The sequence below is a fragment of the Halyomorpha halys genome, unplaced genomic scaffold (genome assembly GCF_000696795.3).
Source record: "Halyomorpha halys isolate HHAL.00 unplaced genomic scaffold, Hhal_1.1 Scaffold390.1, whole genome shotgun sequence".
Lineage (NCBI taxonomy): Eukaryota > Metazoa > Arthropoda > Insecta > Hemiptera > Pentatomidae > Halyomorpha > Halyomorpha halys.
In genome coordinates, this window is record NW_027112043.1 from 994,616 (window position 1) to 1,012,248 (window position 17,633).

The 17,633-nt window shown below is 28.3% G+C and overlaps 2 protein-coding genes across 8 annotated transcripts in view; one reads left to right on the forward strand and one right to left on the reverse strand.

The window, feature by feature from the left end:
* arr (low-density lipoprotein receptor-related protein 6) overlaps nucleotides 1-17,633 on the reverse strand; it is a 65,067-nt gene that overhangs the window by 12,858 nt on the left and 34,576 nt on the right. The window contains exons 2-15 of the mRNA XM_014422832.2: nucleotides 11,664-11,749; nucleotides 10,419-10,535; nucleotides 9,180-9,370; nucleotides 8,926-9,103; nucleotides 6,138-6,250; nucleotides 5,763-6,004; nucleotides 4,961-5,124; nucleotides 4,605-4,778; nucleotides 3,050-3,283; nucleotides 2,800-2,955; nucleotides 1,625-1,778; nucleotides 1,375-1,519; nucleotides 925-1,055; nucleotides 616-769 (exon numbers count right to left, since the gene is read on the reverse strand). Of these exons, the coding sequence (XP_014278318.1) occupies nucleotides 616-769; nucleotides 925-1,055; nucleotides 1,375-1,519; nucleotides 1,625-1,778; nucleotides 2,800-2,955; nucleotides 3,050-3,283; nucleotides 4,605-4,778; nucleotides 4,961-5,124; nucleotides 5,763-6,004; nucleotides 6,138-6,250; nucleotides 8,926-9,103; nucleotides 9,180-9,370; nucleotides 10,419-10,535; nucleotides 11,664-11,749 (2,239 nt within the window). The remainder of the gene's footprint in view (nucleotides 1-615; nucleotides 770-924; nucleotides 1,056-1,374; nucleotides 1,520-1,624; nucleotides 1,779-2,799; nucleotides 2,956-3,049; nucleotides 3,284-4,604; nucleotides 4,779-4,960; nucleotides 5,125-5,762; nucleotides 6,005-6,137; nucleotides 6,251-8,925; nucleotides 9,104-9,179; nucleotides 9,371-10,418; nucleotides 10,536-11,663; nucleotides 11,750-17,633) is intronic.
* Nucleotides 10,395-17,633, forward strand: part of LOC106682137 (testis-specific serine/threonine-protein kinase 6) — a 35,574-nt gene continuing 28,335 nt past the window's right edge. For 4 of the 7 annotated variants that reach the window (XM_067049957.1, XM_067049956.1, XM_014422836.3 and 1 more), the window contains exons 1-3: nucleotides 10,412-10,551; nucleotides 13,650-13,779; nucleotides 15,294-15,493. In XM_067049957.1, coding sequence (XP_066906058.1) covers nucleotides 13,663-13,779; nucleotides 15,294-15,493 — 317 coding nt within the window. In that variant the 5' untranslated portion in view covers nucleotides 10,412-10,551; nucleotides 13,650-13,662. Of the gene's footprint in view, nucleotides 10,552-13,649; nucleotides 13,780-15,293; nucleotides 15,494-17,633 lie in introns of those variants that run through there. The other 3 variants (XM_014422834.3, XM_067049955.1, XM_014422837.2) reach the window with 3 other exon arrangements.

Sequence of the window (17,633 nt, forward strand, 5' to 3'; positions counted from 1 at the left end):
CCAATAAATGATAAAACAAAAAGACATTGGTTATCAAATAAAATGAAACCAATTCTTTTATACATTGCCAATAAATAATAAAACATTCTTGCTTTTTATTAGGTCTTTTGGAAAAAGTAAATATTAAAAATAATTATTATTGATATATAATCATTATTATTTACTTTGGTATAACTATAATAAACTCAAATGAATAAATAGTTGTTATAATCACTTTGCTTATTTATTAATGAAATGTTAAGTTTGAAGAAATAGTTCTCATAGGAAATAATTCTGTGCTTTTACTGAAGAATCACATAATTCTACCAAGTAAAAAGGAACTAGTTAGCTAATTTTTCAATAAATAGGTGACATTTTTATGAAGGATAATAATCAGTTGTTTCGGCTTAAAACAAGCTAGTTTTCATTTGCCAAATGTTTGATGAAACACACGAATATACAAATAGGTTATTGCAGGATTTGTATTTCCAATCCCAATTTATATCATCACAACTTACGCTATTATAATTTATAATACAGTTTAAGAGACAATTTACAATAATAAATGAGTTATACACAAATAAAAATGACATGAACTTGAATTTCCTTTTAACACTTGAATAAACAGTTCATTACCCTTCAGTAGGATCGACAGCTATGCTCCTAGGTTCTTGAAGTTTGGTCCAGATAATAGCACGTCTGTAATTGCCATCTGTTTTTGCTACTTCTATCCTTTTAGTACCCGTATCTGTCCAGTAAATATTATGAGCAAGCCAATCTACAGCGAGACCTGGAAATCATTATATTTCTTATTATGTCTCTTTTATCATAATTATTTTTTTAAATAGTATAATATATATGCATAGAATATTTTAAACATTCTCAACAATTTCCATTTAGTATAATTACTACATATGTCTCTCTATTGTTTTCCAGTTTCCTTACCTTCTGGAGATTCAAGACCAAATTCTACAATTCGTTCTACATGTGATCCATTTATATAAGCCCTTGTTATTGCTTTAGCTTTCACATCTGTCCAGAATATTCGATTATCCTTTATATCAAAATCTAATGCACTGAAAAATGAAAAATATTCAACAATCACTTAGTGGTAATAGTTAGGGCTAATCAAAATCAGTACAATCATCAAGAACTTAGTGGTAGTAGTTAGAAAAAAAGAAAATGAATTCTTGTAATAATCCCTGAACTCTTCATTTCAAGCATTTCTCAGGGTTTGATTAAATATGGAAATTTAGATAAAAAAGTATATAAATCTAAACAAAGATCTTTCAAATTAACATGGGGTAAGTTCCCCAAAATTATTTATATTGTAGTATTGTACTGTTTGTTAGCAGATATAGTATTATATTAAAAATAAATGATAATAAAAATTACCTTGCATCTTTAATCCCAGAAGCAGGAATTATAGCATCATTATAAGGGTTTTCTATGCTTATACGCCCAATATTTTCTTTCCGTGCAAACAACAAAAATGCTTCTGGTACTACACATGTCTTTCTATTGCTTTCCAGTTCATAACCTACATAAAAAAAGAAAAAAAAAAAAAAAGAAAAAAAAAAACAAAATACATTATTAAAATGCCTAAGAGGTGAAGAGGAATGAAGTGTCCAAAACAAATACTTACCCATTTGACAAGCACACACATATTTAGTTGGAGTATTAAGACATAAATGAGCACAATTCCCATTATTGACAGCACAAGGATTTTCTACTGTAGAAGGAATGACAGATCCTACTGCTTTTAAACCCATTATATTAGCTAACTGATCCAGTATAACCTAAAAATTAAAAAAAATAATCTTGAAAATAATCTAGTGGCTAAGACAACTAGCTAGACCATGAGCTAGATTTAGACACCATGAGGACTAACTGTCTTAGGTACATTTCTAGTAGTTCATTCTAACTTTCTCTATTATTATGTTTCTATTTGGAAATTGATACTTGTTTAGTAATTTTGAATTTAATTTAAGACATCTTTATAACAAATTAATACCTGAAATTTCTTTTATTAATTTACTATTTGTTTCAATACATGAAGACAGTTAAATTGTAAGTTGATTAGATAAACACATACACAACATATATACATTACAAAGTATTATAATCTGAATTTTTAATTTTGTTAGATTTCAGGTAAATGTTTTGAATAAAACCTTGCCAGTATAAGATGCCAAAAGAAATGACAATGCAACCTTGAAAAATTTTAATTTCAAGTTTAAAAAAAATTGGATTGCACATGCACATTCTTTTTCAATAATTTTTCAACTCCAATGATGTTTGAATTCCAAAATTCTTCTTATGATCTTTTAGAAAAATAGTCTTTGAATTAAATTAAATTTTTTTAAACAATTTTATGTACTTAGGTGTGCTGATTTTACATCTGAAGTAATTTGACAAAGAAAGTCTCCAAAAATATAAATGGTTGACACTGCAATATTCCTTCAAAACAAAGTCACTAAATACTTTCCTACTTGCAAGCTCTCAGAATACATTATAACCTTAATTAATTCTTAAAGTTTTCCATTAGATTACCCACAGATACCAAAGGTAGTAAAAAGTAATACACAACACGATTTATTTCCTTTCTTTTCACAATAAAGCACTCACTAATTCACTGTTTCTTTCTTTTTTAGAGGGATCGGGAAAAAAAAAACCCACAGATCTCCATTATGGTAAATGACTCCTTATTGAAAATAAATAAACTTGTTTCTTTCTTTGATAGATATTAACAATCAACAACCTTATACATGATTTAAATTTAATTTACAAATTTGTTTTCCAATGAAATAATTTTTTTACCTTCCTATTATTGCCTGTAACTTTGTGAGCTGAATCTAAACTCCTTCTTTGCCAATCTGTCCAGTACAAGTAATCTCCAACTAATGTTATACCAAAAACATGAGGTAAATTATCGGTTACAACTTCTCTCCTTTCAGTACCATCAAAGTTAATGACCTGAAATTAACCATGTTTTATAAATTTTAATGACTAAACTTTTTTAGAGGCCTTAATATTAGAATGTTAATTGTTATTGATGAACAATAATTACCTCAATGCTATCAGTTTTAGCATCGCACCAATACAACTTCTTGGCCTGAACATCCAATGCAATACCATTCGGCCAACCAAGTCTTTCACTAACCAAAATTCCACGAAGTGATCCGTCCAAGGCTGCCCTCTCTATTTTAGGTTTTTTCTCATTCCAATCAGACCAAAACATTAGTCCTTCATCAGGGGCAACTGCTATTGCACGGGGTTCCACCAATTCAGTATTAATTAATACCTGCAAAAATTTAAATTAATATATAATGATAAATAAGTTAAATTTCTAAACAATCCAATCAAAGAATAAAAAATTTGGCCAAATATATTTTCATATGTCAGCAAAGACATTTGATAAAAATGTGTTTGGAATTTGATAAAATTGATACTGGACCATTTTTGTCCTCACATGAATCCCTAACTTTCCCTTAATTTGAGCCAAATTGGACAAGCTGTTCTCAATATGTAGTTATGTCAAGGAAAATATATTTTGACAAGCATAAGCAAATGTGAGGGATGGTATTTGATAAAATTGTATTAATAGTAGTAACTGTAATGGCTGAAAAAAGATTTTCACGACCCATGAGCACCAAATATATTTCTTGATGTGGCAAGCCCAAAATGAGAGTGAAAATTAGAGATTTTGAGGAAAAAATATTTGTTCACTTCCTACATCAATAAAAGTCTTTTATAGCTTTTGTGGTCAGGAATCAAAAAGGTTTTACTAATTTAATAAGGTTATGGGCCGCCCATAGCTCAGTGGTTAAGACACAGTCTTACCAATTTGATGTCTATTGGCGGTGCCGGTTCGAATCTGGTCTGGGACGTTGACTTTTTTCATTGAGTGGCGACCCACAAAATGAAGAACTTTGACCCCCAACCATGGTTAGGCAGTATAGGACTCCTATGGGAGTCTTGGCCGAAAAAAAAAAATAATAAGGTTATTTAATGATTTTCTGTTTTCTCTTTAATAGTTATAACTGCGAAGTTATTTCATCAAAATAAATGATTACATAAAATTATATTGTTTCATTGCAAGAGATCATTACTTAACAAGGCAATAATTTTCACTATTTAATGCCAAGAAAAGATTTTTAAAAAAATTATTCAGGAAAACCAGAGATTTATTTTAGCTGATTTCAATGAATATTTTATTTATTTTTACTGTCAGTTGAATTTATTATCATGCATAAATATAAGGATATATTTTCTAGTGTATTAAAAAAATACTATTTATTTATTTTAACTTTCACCACTTATTGATCTTATATAAAAAAAAAATTTTTTGGATGGTAGAGAATCCTGCTGTGATATAGAAATTTACACCATTTTATGATTTTTAATTTAATTGAACATGTAACAATTAAATACTTTAACATATATTAAAACAATAAGAAACAGAGGTTCAAGGAATAAGAAGAAACAAACACTAGAAAGGTATTTTCAACATTTAATCATGGGGCTTTTATTAATAAAGGAAACAGCATAAGTCTAAATATGAAAATAAGTTTATTTTAAAATCCTTTACTACACTAATACAATGAAAAATTACTATTAGTTACCTTAGTATATGTAGTGTTTATCCTAAGTACTTGAATGCGATCGGTACCAGTGTCAGTCCAATAGAGGTTTTGTGCTCTCCAATCAATGGCAACACCGTCTGGCAATTCCAGTTCAGTTGAAACAACAGTCTCTTGGCCAGTACCATTCAGTCGTGCTCTTTGTATTACCTGAGCCTACAAAATTTAAACAAATAATAAAATAATTGGAATATTATTCCATTACATAAGAAATATTAAATATCTTCAATATATATTGTGTTGATCCTAAGGACTTGAATACAATTGGTATTTAACAACAAATGAATTAGTTACGCAGCAAGAATGAAATTTGAATTTGTTTAATTAATAATACACACCATATCGTCAGTCCAGTAAAGGTAACCAGTCACAGGGTCGTAATCAATTCCCATAGCATGTTTGATTCCATGTAAGTTCAGAGAAAAACTTGTATGGTCAGGCGAATCAAGGGAAATAAGGCAGATTTCAGTCATTTGAACTAAAAGAATCATTTCTTGGGGCCCTGTAAAAATATATTAGTGATGAAAAATAAATAAATAAAATCAATAAAGATGCAACATAATTATTATAATCAATTATATTAAAATATACAGAAACTGAAGGGGAATAGTGCTTAGCTGCTTTCTTACAATCAACGGAAGATTCCCTATCTCTATGGATCTCATGTATTGTATTACATATTGGAGTTTTTTCAAAAATCTTTTGTTTATTTATTTAATAAAAGAAGCAGAAATATTCTGTAAAATTTGATAACTTTATTGAAAAAACAGAAGAGAAAAAAATATTTTTGAAACCAGTTAAAAGAACAACAATCATCACATCATAAAGTTTACAATTGAGCTAAGAGATGCCTATATATAAAATAAAAAAATTATGAGTTGATAGGAATACAAAAATATGTCAGCAAACAGCTTTTGATTTTCTGAGGAAAATAGAAAGTTTAAAATGTATACCATTTCAAACAAGAGTACATGATTGTAATGGTTCACATTTTTGAAATGTGCAAGTATAAAACCACTTTCTTTAATTTTTTTTTTTAACATTAAGGCATTAACATGTATAAGGGACATAAAAAATTAACATACAGGAACAGAAATATAAATGCAAATAAAATGAAGCAAATACAATTTTAATTCTTACCATCTGCACAAGTAAAGTTATCCAAGAGTTTAACACCAGTAGGACATCCACAAGAATAACCAGGTTGATTAGGAGATAGGAGGCAAAGGTGCGAGCAGCCACCATTATTATTATGACAAGGAGTCTTTTTGAAGACTTGCCTAGATGGGTCCATCACCTCGATATCAATTGGCACAGCATCCTGGACATGGACTAGCTCTTTCACATCGTGTCCCGATTGCCGATCAAACATGTGAATAGACCTATTGTATACATCTATAGTTAGATTTTACATTACAAAACATTAAACAAATAAATTAAACATATTAAACTAGAAACTTTTTCTTTTAGAAATTGGGAGTTAATATACATAAAAAGAAGAAATAGATCAATTACCAAGTGTCCCAGTCAGTCCAATACAATTTTTCCTTAAAAAAAGTTAAAGCGTAGGGGTATTGAACTCCTTTATTGGTAACAGTTTTTCTATTTCTACCATCATAGTCCATTTCCTGAAAATGATAAAAATGTATGGTAATATGAGGTATCAAATATTCATTAAAATGAATAGCAAGATTATTTATGTTCTGATAACAATAACTAACAACAAATATACAACTAACATAAAATAATTGATACTAAAACTACGAAATAATTTACAAACATGAAACACAAGTTTTAAAAACAATGGATAAGGTTAGGAAACATAGTGCAGAATGTTTTATAACTTTTTTTTTCAGATTCGCAGAAAAAAAAAATTGTATGATTCATACAATAAACAAGAGTAAGAAAGAATATGATTATACAAACACAGATCCCATACGTTTTATTAGTCAAAATTAATTAATATACAAGGCAATTATAAATGTTTTCTCAACTTTCTTATATAACTTAAAGTTACAGGGAACAGAAGAAATAGTGAGAACATTTTTAGAAACATTGTGTAGCAGGCTAGGTTGTTATATCAGCAACTATAACAATTGAGATATTCTAAATTTTAAACTACAGTAGAATATGGAAGTATCAATGGAATTAATATGACAGAGGGTAGGATAGAAATTAATAAAATAATAAACTTATTGTATCCATAAAAAAGTGGTTGAGGATGGTTACATATATTTAGGAAAAAAAAAGCAGATAAAAAGAATGACAAAGGTTAACATTTAAATGACTACACTTAAACAATGAAAAATTAGATAGAAACTGAATTAACCAACAGCAAACTTAAAGTGACAACTTCCAGAACAAAGTCTTACTTAAAATACTAAAGAGCACCCATTACCGTGACAACTTTACAGAACAAATACTTAATAACAATGGCCTAGTGGGCTCTCAAGGTTACATTTGTGATGTTATAATATTTTCACTAAGTATGCATGTTGTGTAAGGAAATAAAAATATATCGTTTAAAATAATGGGAAGGGAAAGAAAAATACAACAGAAACACTTAAGAGAATCCTATGCAATATAGCCCTGTACTCAAACATTCAGGATAGTTTGTCTAGATATAAGAGAAAGAGGAAATTTATAGCTTTAAATAAAATAAAGCATAACTTAATAAATAAATCTGAATTTACTAAATTATTTATTCATCTTTTGTTTTAATTTTAACACGTTTAAATAAAAAAAGAATAACTATTATAAATTACCATGTACATGGCAAAGTTACTTATAAAAGATTAGGATAGCACTACTTGTTAAAACCAGAGTAACTACCAAGTAAACAATGGGTACTTGGATAACACTTAAAAATTAAGATTGTTTGTTGATTATAAAGGTTTTTATTTTGTTTTATAAAACAAAACACAACAAAAAATTAGAAAGTACAACAATCTTATATTTTGCTCTTAATTTTGTAATGTATTTATTTAGTCATAAATGAAAATTATTCAAATTTGAAACAATGATTATTCAGAAAAAAATTAGCATTTAAATAAAGAAACTATCAATAATAAAAATAACACGAACAAAGGAGAAAATAAGAGTTGAGTCATGCCATAAAGAAGAGGGGGAGAACATTGGGAGCAGATTTGGCCAAAAGGAATTTATTCACTGGACAAACTGTTTAGTAAAATAGGCTAACTACGTGGTGGGTAACGGTACCTGAGGCTAAGCATTCCAAAATAACATCCAATACCTACCAAGCTAAATAATATCAGGCGGATGAGTTCTCTCAATATCAGAGAAATACTTAGCATCAAAAGTATAAAAGCCTCACATACAATGATCCCGCATCATTAAAAATTTCCCTTTCCTAATACAGGATATCATTTTTCCTTACACTCTATTAAGATCAATGCCCGAAGGATCATACTCTTCTAAAAAAATACAGTAAATATCAGTTCTTAAAATAAACTTAATTAGTTTTAAGCTTAAAAGATCATACTTATGTGATTTATAAAAAAAAAAAGAAATTGCAAACTTCTTTTAGTTACATCCAGACAGGTGCTCATTCAACTTAACCAATGAAAACATATTGAGAATCCACTATTTAGAAATTCATTTTGGTAGCCACAGTAAAAAGTAAATGAGCTTCAAATTTGCTGAATAAATTTATGATGTTTAACAAAAAAGAATGCAGCATCAGAAAAATATAGTAAGCTGATTGCAATGTATTTTATTCTGCTGTATAAGAAGAACTCCAATAACCATTGGTTTCCTTATAATCAATGGACAAGCAGCATCTATTAGAAATGAATGGAAGAGAATCACTGCACACTCGGTTACCTTACATATTGAAACAGTGATTTGTATTCTTATTCTACTGCATTGTATGAAATATCAATGAGATGAAGCATCAAGAATTCAGCATTAAGTTTTCGCGCCAATTGAAGAAGAAGAAGAAGATTTCAACTAGAGCTTAAAATTAATTTCTTTAGCATTCACCAATTAATCAATGATCAATTTCCTTTTTTTAATCTGTTTCAAAAAAGTCAAATGTTTTGAACAGGTGATGCAATAACAAATGCCCCCAGAAATTTACTTAGTTTTAGAATTGTAATTTATATGAAGTAAGAATTAAAAAAAAAAATCATTCATAAAATTAGAATAAATCATAAATTACTTCAAAATAGCTCCTATCCCCCAAATTAATAATTCATTTGATGATATAAAAGACTAATACAAAATTTATATTTTATACTCATTTACACTATTAAACACAATTAAATCAATATTAGATACTTACATCGATAAAATGTAGTCTTGCATCTAACCAGTAAATTTTTCTAGAATCATAATCTATAGTAAGTCCATTAGGCCAAAATATGTTATGAGAAACAATGACTCGTCGACTTTTGGGATCACCATCCATAGCAGCACGTTCAATTTTTGGTGTTTCTCCCCAGTCTGTCCAAAACATGATGCTAAAAAAAAAAAAAGGGTAAAAATCATATAGGTTAAGATTATTGAATCTGAAATGAATAACATGTCATTACTGACCTTTCCATTGGGACAAGAGCGATTGCTCTGACCTCATCTATGTCTTCCCAAACAAGAACTTTCCTATAATATTTGTCGAGGGAAACCACCTCGATTCGATGAGCTTCAGCATGAGTCCAATAAAGTTTTTGTGTTAACCAATCACAAGCAAGTCCATCAGCAACTAGTTGTTGATTTGCAATTATGTTCACCTAATTTTGAAGTGTTTATTAAAAAAAAAATAAACAAAATTCACAGAAAATTTGACTAAATTCTACAATTTTTTTTTAAGTATGGGTAAAAGTTCAATAAACTGTATCTTCACTAATAATATGCGAATTCAATGATTTTTTTGTTTTCCATAGAATTTAATAACCATTCAAATAACATACTAAAAAAAATAGAACCAGATATATAAAATAAAACATTTGAAAAGTTTGTTTTTATTTGAAACAACTGTTTTGCGCTTATAAGAGCATTAAGTCTAAATGATGTTGACATAGGTTGATGAAAGAACAGACATTCAGCTTTCCAAAGGTTTTAATATCTTAGGATTTGGATAAAATGCAGAAGAGGAATATGAACATTGGACAGCAGTAGAAAAAAAAAAAATCCACCAAATAAATTAGGTTCAAAAATTTTGAATTTCTTTAATGAATGGTATTTAAGGGTTTCAGACAATTCTAAAAATCAATATGATTTACTTTTTCTTAAAAAATGTTGTTGGCTCACTTTACTTGAAGCCTCATAAGAGTCTTATAATTTTTTGTGAATACAAAATCATTTAATGGTATCATTAATATCTTTTCTTATTCTTCAGAAAGAGACAAATCAATTGATATGTAATAACCATGAAAAAAATATATGTTTCCTGAACTACGGTTACTAGAACCAGAAATGTTTAATTTTGTTCATAATTTTTTCTAGCTGAGAAATCTGGGATTTCAGTAGCGTTAAACCTTGTCAAGGGAAAAGGGAACATTTAGAAAAAAACAGCATGTAAATCGGTCCAGTATTTCAAAAGTTTATTATGGACAAAGATTCGAACAATTCCCTATTATATACTGGGGTCAGTATATATTCAATAATTAACTAGGGTATGTCAATAACATATGGTGATTTGAAATCAGATGATAAAAAATTACAAATATAATAAATCAACTATAAAAAAAAATATTTAATTTCAAAATTTAAATTAATAGTAACACTAAATTCATATTTCATAACACTATTGATGCAAGTACTGGGAAATAGCATTACCTTGGAACCGATGTGTGTTCCGTTGTAGCTGACACACTGGATAAGTGATTTTGAATCTGACCAGCAGACCAATCGACCCTCATAGCAAAAGTCTAGCGCAAAGCCTTGTTCAAGGTCCTGTAAAAATGTTTTCGTAAGAAGCAATATTTTAAGTACACTTATATAACTATAATTATAATTTAAGAAGAGTAATAATCCTATTATCGGTTATTAATATCTGACTTTGTGTAGCTATTGATACTGTTTGCTGCAATCTCTTTCCCATATTATTAACTCAACTGAAGTGAAATAAATAAATAATTTTTTCCCCAGTGATTGGGCCCTGATACTTGTAATAATAAAAAAATGTATAAACCTAATTTAAAATCTTTAACTTGATTTATCTTATAAATTATTAAAAAAATGATTCAGTTTTAATAGTTAACAAAAGCAATTCAATTAATAATTAATAAAAAAAAAAAAAGTTTATCTTTTAAAGAAAAACTCATAGTGTCAAGTCAGTTAATTAAAAAGAAATGCAATTAAAATATAAAAGAAAATATTATAAATTGTCACAAGTAGGTTATATAATTTGAAAAATTGTTTATCACCTTAAAACAGTAAAAGAAGTAATGAGACTATTTCAAGAATTAGTTAATAACTAATATATTAACCTATTATAAGAGGAAGAAGAGGGTACTTCGTGGCAGCAATGGTTATCTGGCCTATTAAATTCAATTCAAATTAGAACCATAGAATAGATCTTGACACATTCTGGTAATGAAAAGGATTGATAACCTATAAATCTACCATGCTTATAGTAGTCAACAGTGCAAGTGGCTGTTAAACAACTTTTATATTTTAGTTCAACTCATTTTGCTATCATTATCAATTAATGGGATGAGTAAAATAAGAATGCATAGAAGTGACCGTGTATGCATTATTTACATAGATTTGGAAAGAACATCTAGTTTAACACCCTTCTGTAACAGATGAAATTTGAAAAAATGTGTAAGGCACAAATATAGAAATCCAGTACGATAAAGATATGTTACATTTGATCGCCAAACCTTTTAACAAGTTGATGGAATAGAGTTTTTCCTATATATTATTATAGTTTTTCCTATATATTATTATAGTTTTTCCTGTATATTTCCTATACATTATTATAGTTTTTCCTATATATCTTTATGGTCAACTATATATACATATATATTATATTATATTTTAAACTAAAGCAAAATAATTTTCATAAGTTGTTTATACCTTAACAACTGTGGTGACTTTCAAAGGTCGAGAAATATTTGCAATTCTGATATCTTTTCCAGTTGAAAAAAGTAATGTAGGATGAGCTATAAACAAAACAAAAAAAAAATTAAATTAGTATAACATTTTAAAATACTACTAGTAAATTATAAAATATAAATCAATAGAAAGATAAAACATGGTTAAATGATTTCTAAAAAGAAACAAAATGACTAGTGTCTACTACTATAGTTGAAAGTATATATATATATATATATATATATAAGTCAAGTACTATAGTTGAATTTAGAAAAAAAAAATAGATATAGGTCCTTTAAAAAATATCTAATGTGTCCACCCAAACAACTTTCCTCACTAAGTCCAATACAAAAATTATTTGCTGTATCTTTACAAATATTGGTGACAATTAATAACTTTTTTTTTTTATGCTGTGCTTTATAAATGATTTAATTATCTTTCAATTGAGCACCATGACTGTTCCGCATGATTTTTTGAGTTATTCGAAAAACAGAAAAAAAGAGAATGGGTTTGCATGGAAACCTATCCTATTACTTTAAAAAATATCGGGTGTATCTAGTCATACTACTTTCCTTTCCACCTTGGATGAAAACTCCAATGCAAAAATTCTTAGTTTTACCTTCACTACCTTTTTAGACAATTTAAGGACTTTGACACAAGAATATGATGAGGAACATGATGGAAATGGTTCACTAGAGTAATTTGGAAAAATCTTATAATTCTTATTCTTATGTTATTTAAGTTTTATATAGTTGATACTCCATAATATTATAGGTAAACAGGCTGGAATTAAGGTGTTAGACAAAAGAAAACAATAAAGAGATTCATAGAGAAATAACACAGCATTTTGTACAATTCTAATTCTTTTAAATATTGTGGCTTTCCCATTCAATTTAGTTGTCATTCAAACGACCATTTGAAACGTTTCAATATTTTTTAAGCTATCGAATTATAAAGAAAAGTGAAGGGGTATCCAGGTTAATATTTTAATATTCCAAAAAAAAAAAAGTTACAACAATGGATGCTTTCTTTCAAACTAAGAATTTTATACTCTTTGAGTGATTATGTATATAATTTTCCATTACATGAGCATTTTTTGATTTTTGTGCAAATAAAATTTACTTATGGTCATAAAATCATGATTTTCATGGGAAAGAAGTAGGATGAAGCGAGCCTTAAATGGACTCAGTCCTTTCAGGGGCACATTCATTAATTATAAATAATAGTTGTAAACTTACAACCTAAGTTGCAAAAAATTTTGTTAAATATTTCTTATTTTTCTTTTTCAGGAGTAACACCCTATATATCACTTCTTTATTCCTATCACATCTGAAAACTATTTTGAGTTTAATTGCAAATTATCCAGTTCTTCAAATTATCTTGTGGACATATTATTAAAAAAAAATTGTATATTCAATACCGCATATAAGCCCAAATTTCTTCTAATTTTTTCTTCATTGGTGCTATGTTTCCCTTAATTCCTGTCTTTAAAATAGCATTTTTTTCATATCCAGCAACATATTAATATTTCAGTGAACTGGATACTGGGATTTTAATCATATTCTAATATCTTCTTTATCATGTTGGTAAGGGAATTAATTAATTACTTAATGATTAAAATGGCAATTTCATTTTGGTACAGTAATAATTATCGTAATGACAAGTAAGATTTTAGGATTTTACTATAGATCAATAAAAACAAATATTTTAAAAAGTAAAATATAATCAATTAAATTAATAGAACTACTAAATCGAATAAAACAATGAGTGTTTTGAATGTGATGGGTATAATGTACAGTACTAATGAAATGATGAATTATTCTATATTTCACTCACCGAGACTGATTTTCAAATCATGTTTAGAATTCAAAAAGAGAAAGTATATCAGCAACATTAATATTTAATATAACTCAACAAATTAACATATTTTAAGTAAACGTAAACTTTAAATAAAATATTTAATTGCAGATAATTACTAAATATGAGTGCCACAGGGGATAGTAGTCTAAATCTGCCTTTTACCAAATCAGAGGAACATACATTTATGGTAAGAGGTTATACCGTTGAAAAACGACTGGGTGAAGGTTCCTATGCAAAGGTATAAGTAAAAAAATGTTATAATATATTACTGCATTTCTTGTTTACTCCCAGATTTCTCATCTATGTTTGCTTGTGAACTCTATACCAACCGTAAAATAATAAAAATTACATTGCTATCAATTTCAACAAGTATTACTTATTACTTTGCTATATAATAGTGAGGCATATGTTGTTATAAACTCAAATACCGACTTGTATGTTAGTCTCTTAGTACTAGGCTGTATATATGAACTTCACAGGATAGAATTTAACATTAATGTGACTTTTCTCCCCTCTGCTTTTCACTCAGTGGTGAAGGTCCCTTCACTAATGAAGTTTGACTCGAGATATTAGAACTTGCTAATTGTTTTTATATCTTTTTCAATTACATCATCTGATGAAGTGCCCAGTTGCTTTATTTTTTTGTGATTGATACTCAGTCCATACTTTTCATAAGACTCAATAATTGTCCTCAGGATGTAGTTGGTGTTCTTCCCATCTTGGGAAAGTATTACTTGGTCAGCAGCAAACATCAGGGTAGTCATCTTCAATGACCTTTATCTTCACTATCTCTTATTTTCTTTCTCCACTGTTTCCTCATAAATTTTGAAAAAGGTGGGTGAAAGGCAAGATTCCTGCAGAAAGTCCTTCTGATGTCTGGAATTTTCCTAGACTCTATTTTAACAGGACAGGCATTCTTTTATAGTGTTTAATTTGCATTCCACAATATTTTCTTCTTTTTAGTTTCCCACAATTTCTTTCATCGAACTGACCTGGTATATGAGAACAAAACATCCTCCACATCTTTAGATTTCTCCAGACATTTTTCAAAGATTTCCACTCCAAAAAATTTATGGTCTCTGATTGATATTCCTATAACATCACTTTGGTCTTCTGTACCACATTTCCTTTCTGTCTTCTTAACGATTCTACTCAGAAGTTTCACACAAGAGTTGATGAGACATATGTTTCTGTAATTTGTACTCAGCTTTTTTTTTTCCATTTTTTATAAATGGGGTATAAAAATCTTAGTTTTATTTCTTCAGGTATTTCCTCTCCTGCTAAAATCTTGTTTAATTAAGTTGTGAGAAGAATGGCTACTTTTTCTTCACCATGGTTTAGGGATTCCAGAGGTATTCTGCAAGATCCTGGACCTTTTCCGTTCCTTTGATTATTTTCCAGCCTGTGTCTTTGTAATAGCAAAATTAATTTGTAACTCAAAAAACAGAGACAACTTTGCTAAGTAAACAAAGATAGTGAGAGAGTAAATAGATTATCGGCAATTACAAGAATTTGAATTCATTGTATCATAGAATCATGAATCATAGAATTGTAAGTTCATTACAAATGTTTGGATATAAAATTTTTGAACAAAAGGTTATCTAAGCAATTACATACTAAATTAATGATACCTGAACTAAGGAGCTACTTTTATATAAAATCTGTAGCATCATTTTCCCTCCCTAAAGGCTATCTTTAGACATAATTATATTATATATTTCATCAAAGGTGTTATTTTGATATTTATTTTAGGTGTTTCTGTGTAAAAAGATTAGTAATAATAAATGTACTTTTTTGGCTTGTAAAGTAATCGATACAAAAAATGCACCAGTTGATTATGTCAACAAATTTCTGCCAAGAGAACTAAACGTTTTAATGAGAATTGGACACCCAAATATTATACATGTTGATTTTATATTTCAAAGAAAGGCCAAATACTACATGTTTATGAGGTAATAATAAATAAATTGTGTCTGTATTTTATTTATTCATAAACACAGTTGTAATTCATAATATTGATACTATAAAATGAATATACGAGGAAAACCATTAATAATAAAATAAATTACATAATAATCTTTTTCAATCAAAGTAAATGAATAATTTAACCATGTCAGGTAATTAATATCATATGTGAGTTTTTGAAGTACATAATAATGTATATTAAAAAAATGAATAAAATAACCAGCCAATTTATCAACAAATTAAATCAAGTGATAAGGCTTTTTGAAACTTTGATAGTACTACCAACTATCAAACAAATATTGATAGTACACCAAATGACAGTTTATACAATCACAGCTTACACTATCACTGTTACTGTCACTGTGTAAACCCTGCTTAAGTTCAGTCAGAACAGTTTTGGTAATAAAAGTGTAAAGTATGAGTTTAATATTTATGTTTTAGATTTTAATACTTAATGTTGTTAACAAAATTTCCTTAGCCCTGTGATACAAGCAGTATTGTTCGGAATCATTTCTGAACATTTGACAAACTTCTGACAGGGTTTGGCTCGCCAAATTGTTCTTCAAGCTAGAAGTCCATCTATCCTAGCCCTTAAACCTAGTCCTCTAATCCTACCTCTCCTTTTTAGGTTTAGTACATTCCTTGGAAATTCAGAGTTTGGGAATTCCTCACTGTGGTATAGAATTTTCCAATTCTCATCCTGTTAAGGCCTGTGTTTCACAAGGCAGCATCTTAAGTCCTCCACAATTTTTTTGGCAGATATTTCTATTCATCCTGATACCTTTCTGGTAACATTTGCTGTAGATAATGCCATCCTTTCATTCAACTCATTTGATCCTAATATAGCATCCTTAACCTACAAAGGGTACCTCTCTCTGATCCAAAACTTGTGTAAGAATTAGCGAATCAAAGTAAATGAATCCAAATCTAAACATATAATCTTCATGCCCGCGACACAGAGTTGAAGATGACATCCTTCATTATTAAAGATTGACATCCTCCAGTTCACTTTAACTCTGTAACATTTCCTTACTCAGACACAGTCCAGTACCTTGTCTTCCTCCTGGACAGAAGACTAACATGAAACCCAAATACTACACTTAAAAAACAAGAACATAACTTAAGATTTGAACAATTACACAAACGGCTAAATAGAAAATACTATGTAACCAACAATACTCAATATCATAACCTTAATAATATCCTATTTGCCTTAGACATTATTCCATCCAAATTTTCCAATTTTTATGAAAAACTCACTCATCCTAATCCCTGTTTAGCTTCACCCCCTATAATATACTGACCCATGAAGTCCCTATTCTCCTCTTCATATTCATCTAAATGGAAATATCTATTCTAAATATTTTACTGAATAATTATATTTATATATTTTTTTTTATATGAATAAATATTTTTTCGGTAATTTCTGGACATTTCAACTACTATTATTATTTTTAATTATTCCTTATAAAATCTACTTATCAGTTTTTCTAAAAGATTAAGATTTTAAGTAATAATTCAATGATTTTTAATTGCCATTGTCATTAGTAGATAATTTATAGTTTGTAACAGGCTAATTTTTACTAATAATCTAACAGTGGTCTACATACCAATAAGGTAATATTGCTTAATCACATTCTGTTTACACCACTATTACAGAAAAATTGTGAAGAACAATCAGATGGCAAAAGCTAGTAACGAAAATAAATAGAGACAGATATTAGAGGAAGTCAAAACCTGCTTGCGTTTTAGTGTAACAATAATACAAAATTTTGATGTCAAATCTCATTTTGGTCCTTTGCCTTATAAGGAAAGATTATTTTTTTTTTTATGTTTATTTTATTTTTTGAATTTGTCTTTTAAACAAGAAACATGAAAATCAAAAAACACTATGTTCGATATTTGCAATTCCATGAGAAAAATTAATAAGATATGTAAAAATATTTAGTCCATTTATCATTGACTTTACACACTAATTATTTCACAGGTTAATATTATATGAAAGTCCATGCATGTATAACTTCTGTTAAAAGATTATTTTGCTATAAATATATTAAACATCAAACATAAGCTATAATCGTTTATAAATAAGATTATACAGAATCAACAACTTCTAATTTTAAAGAA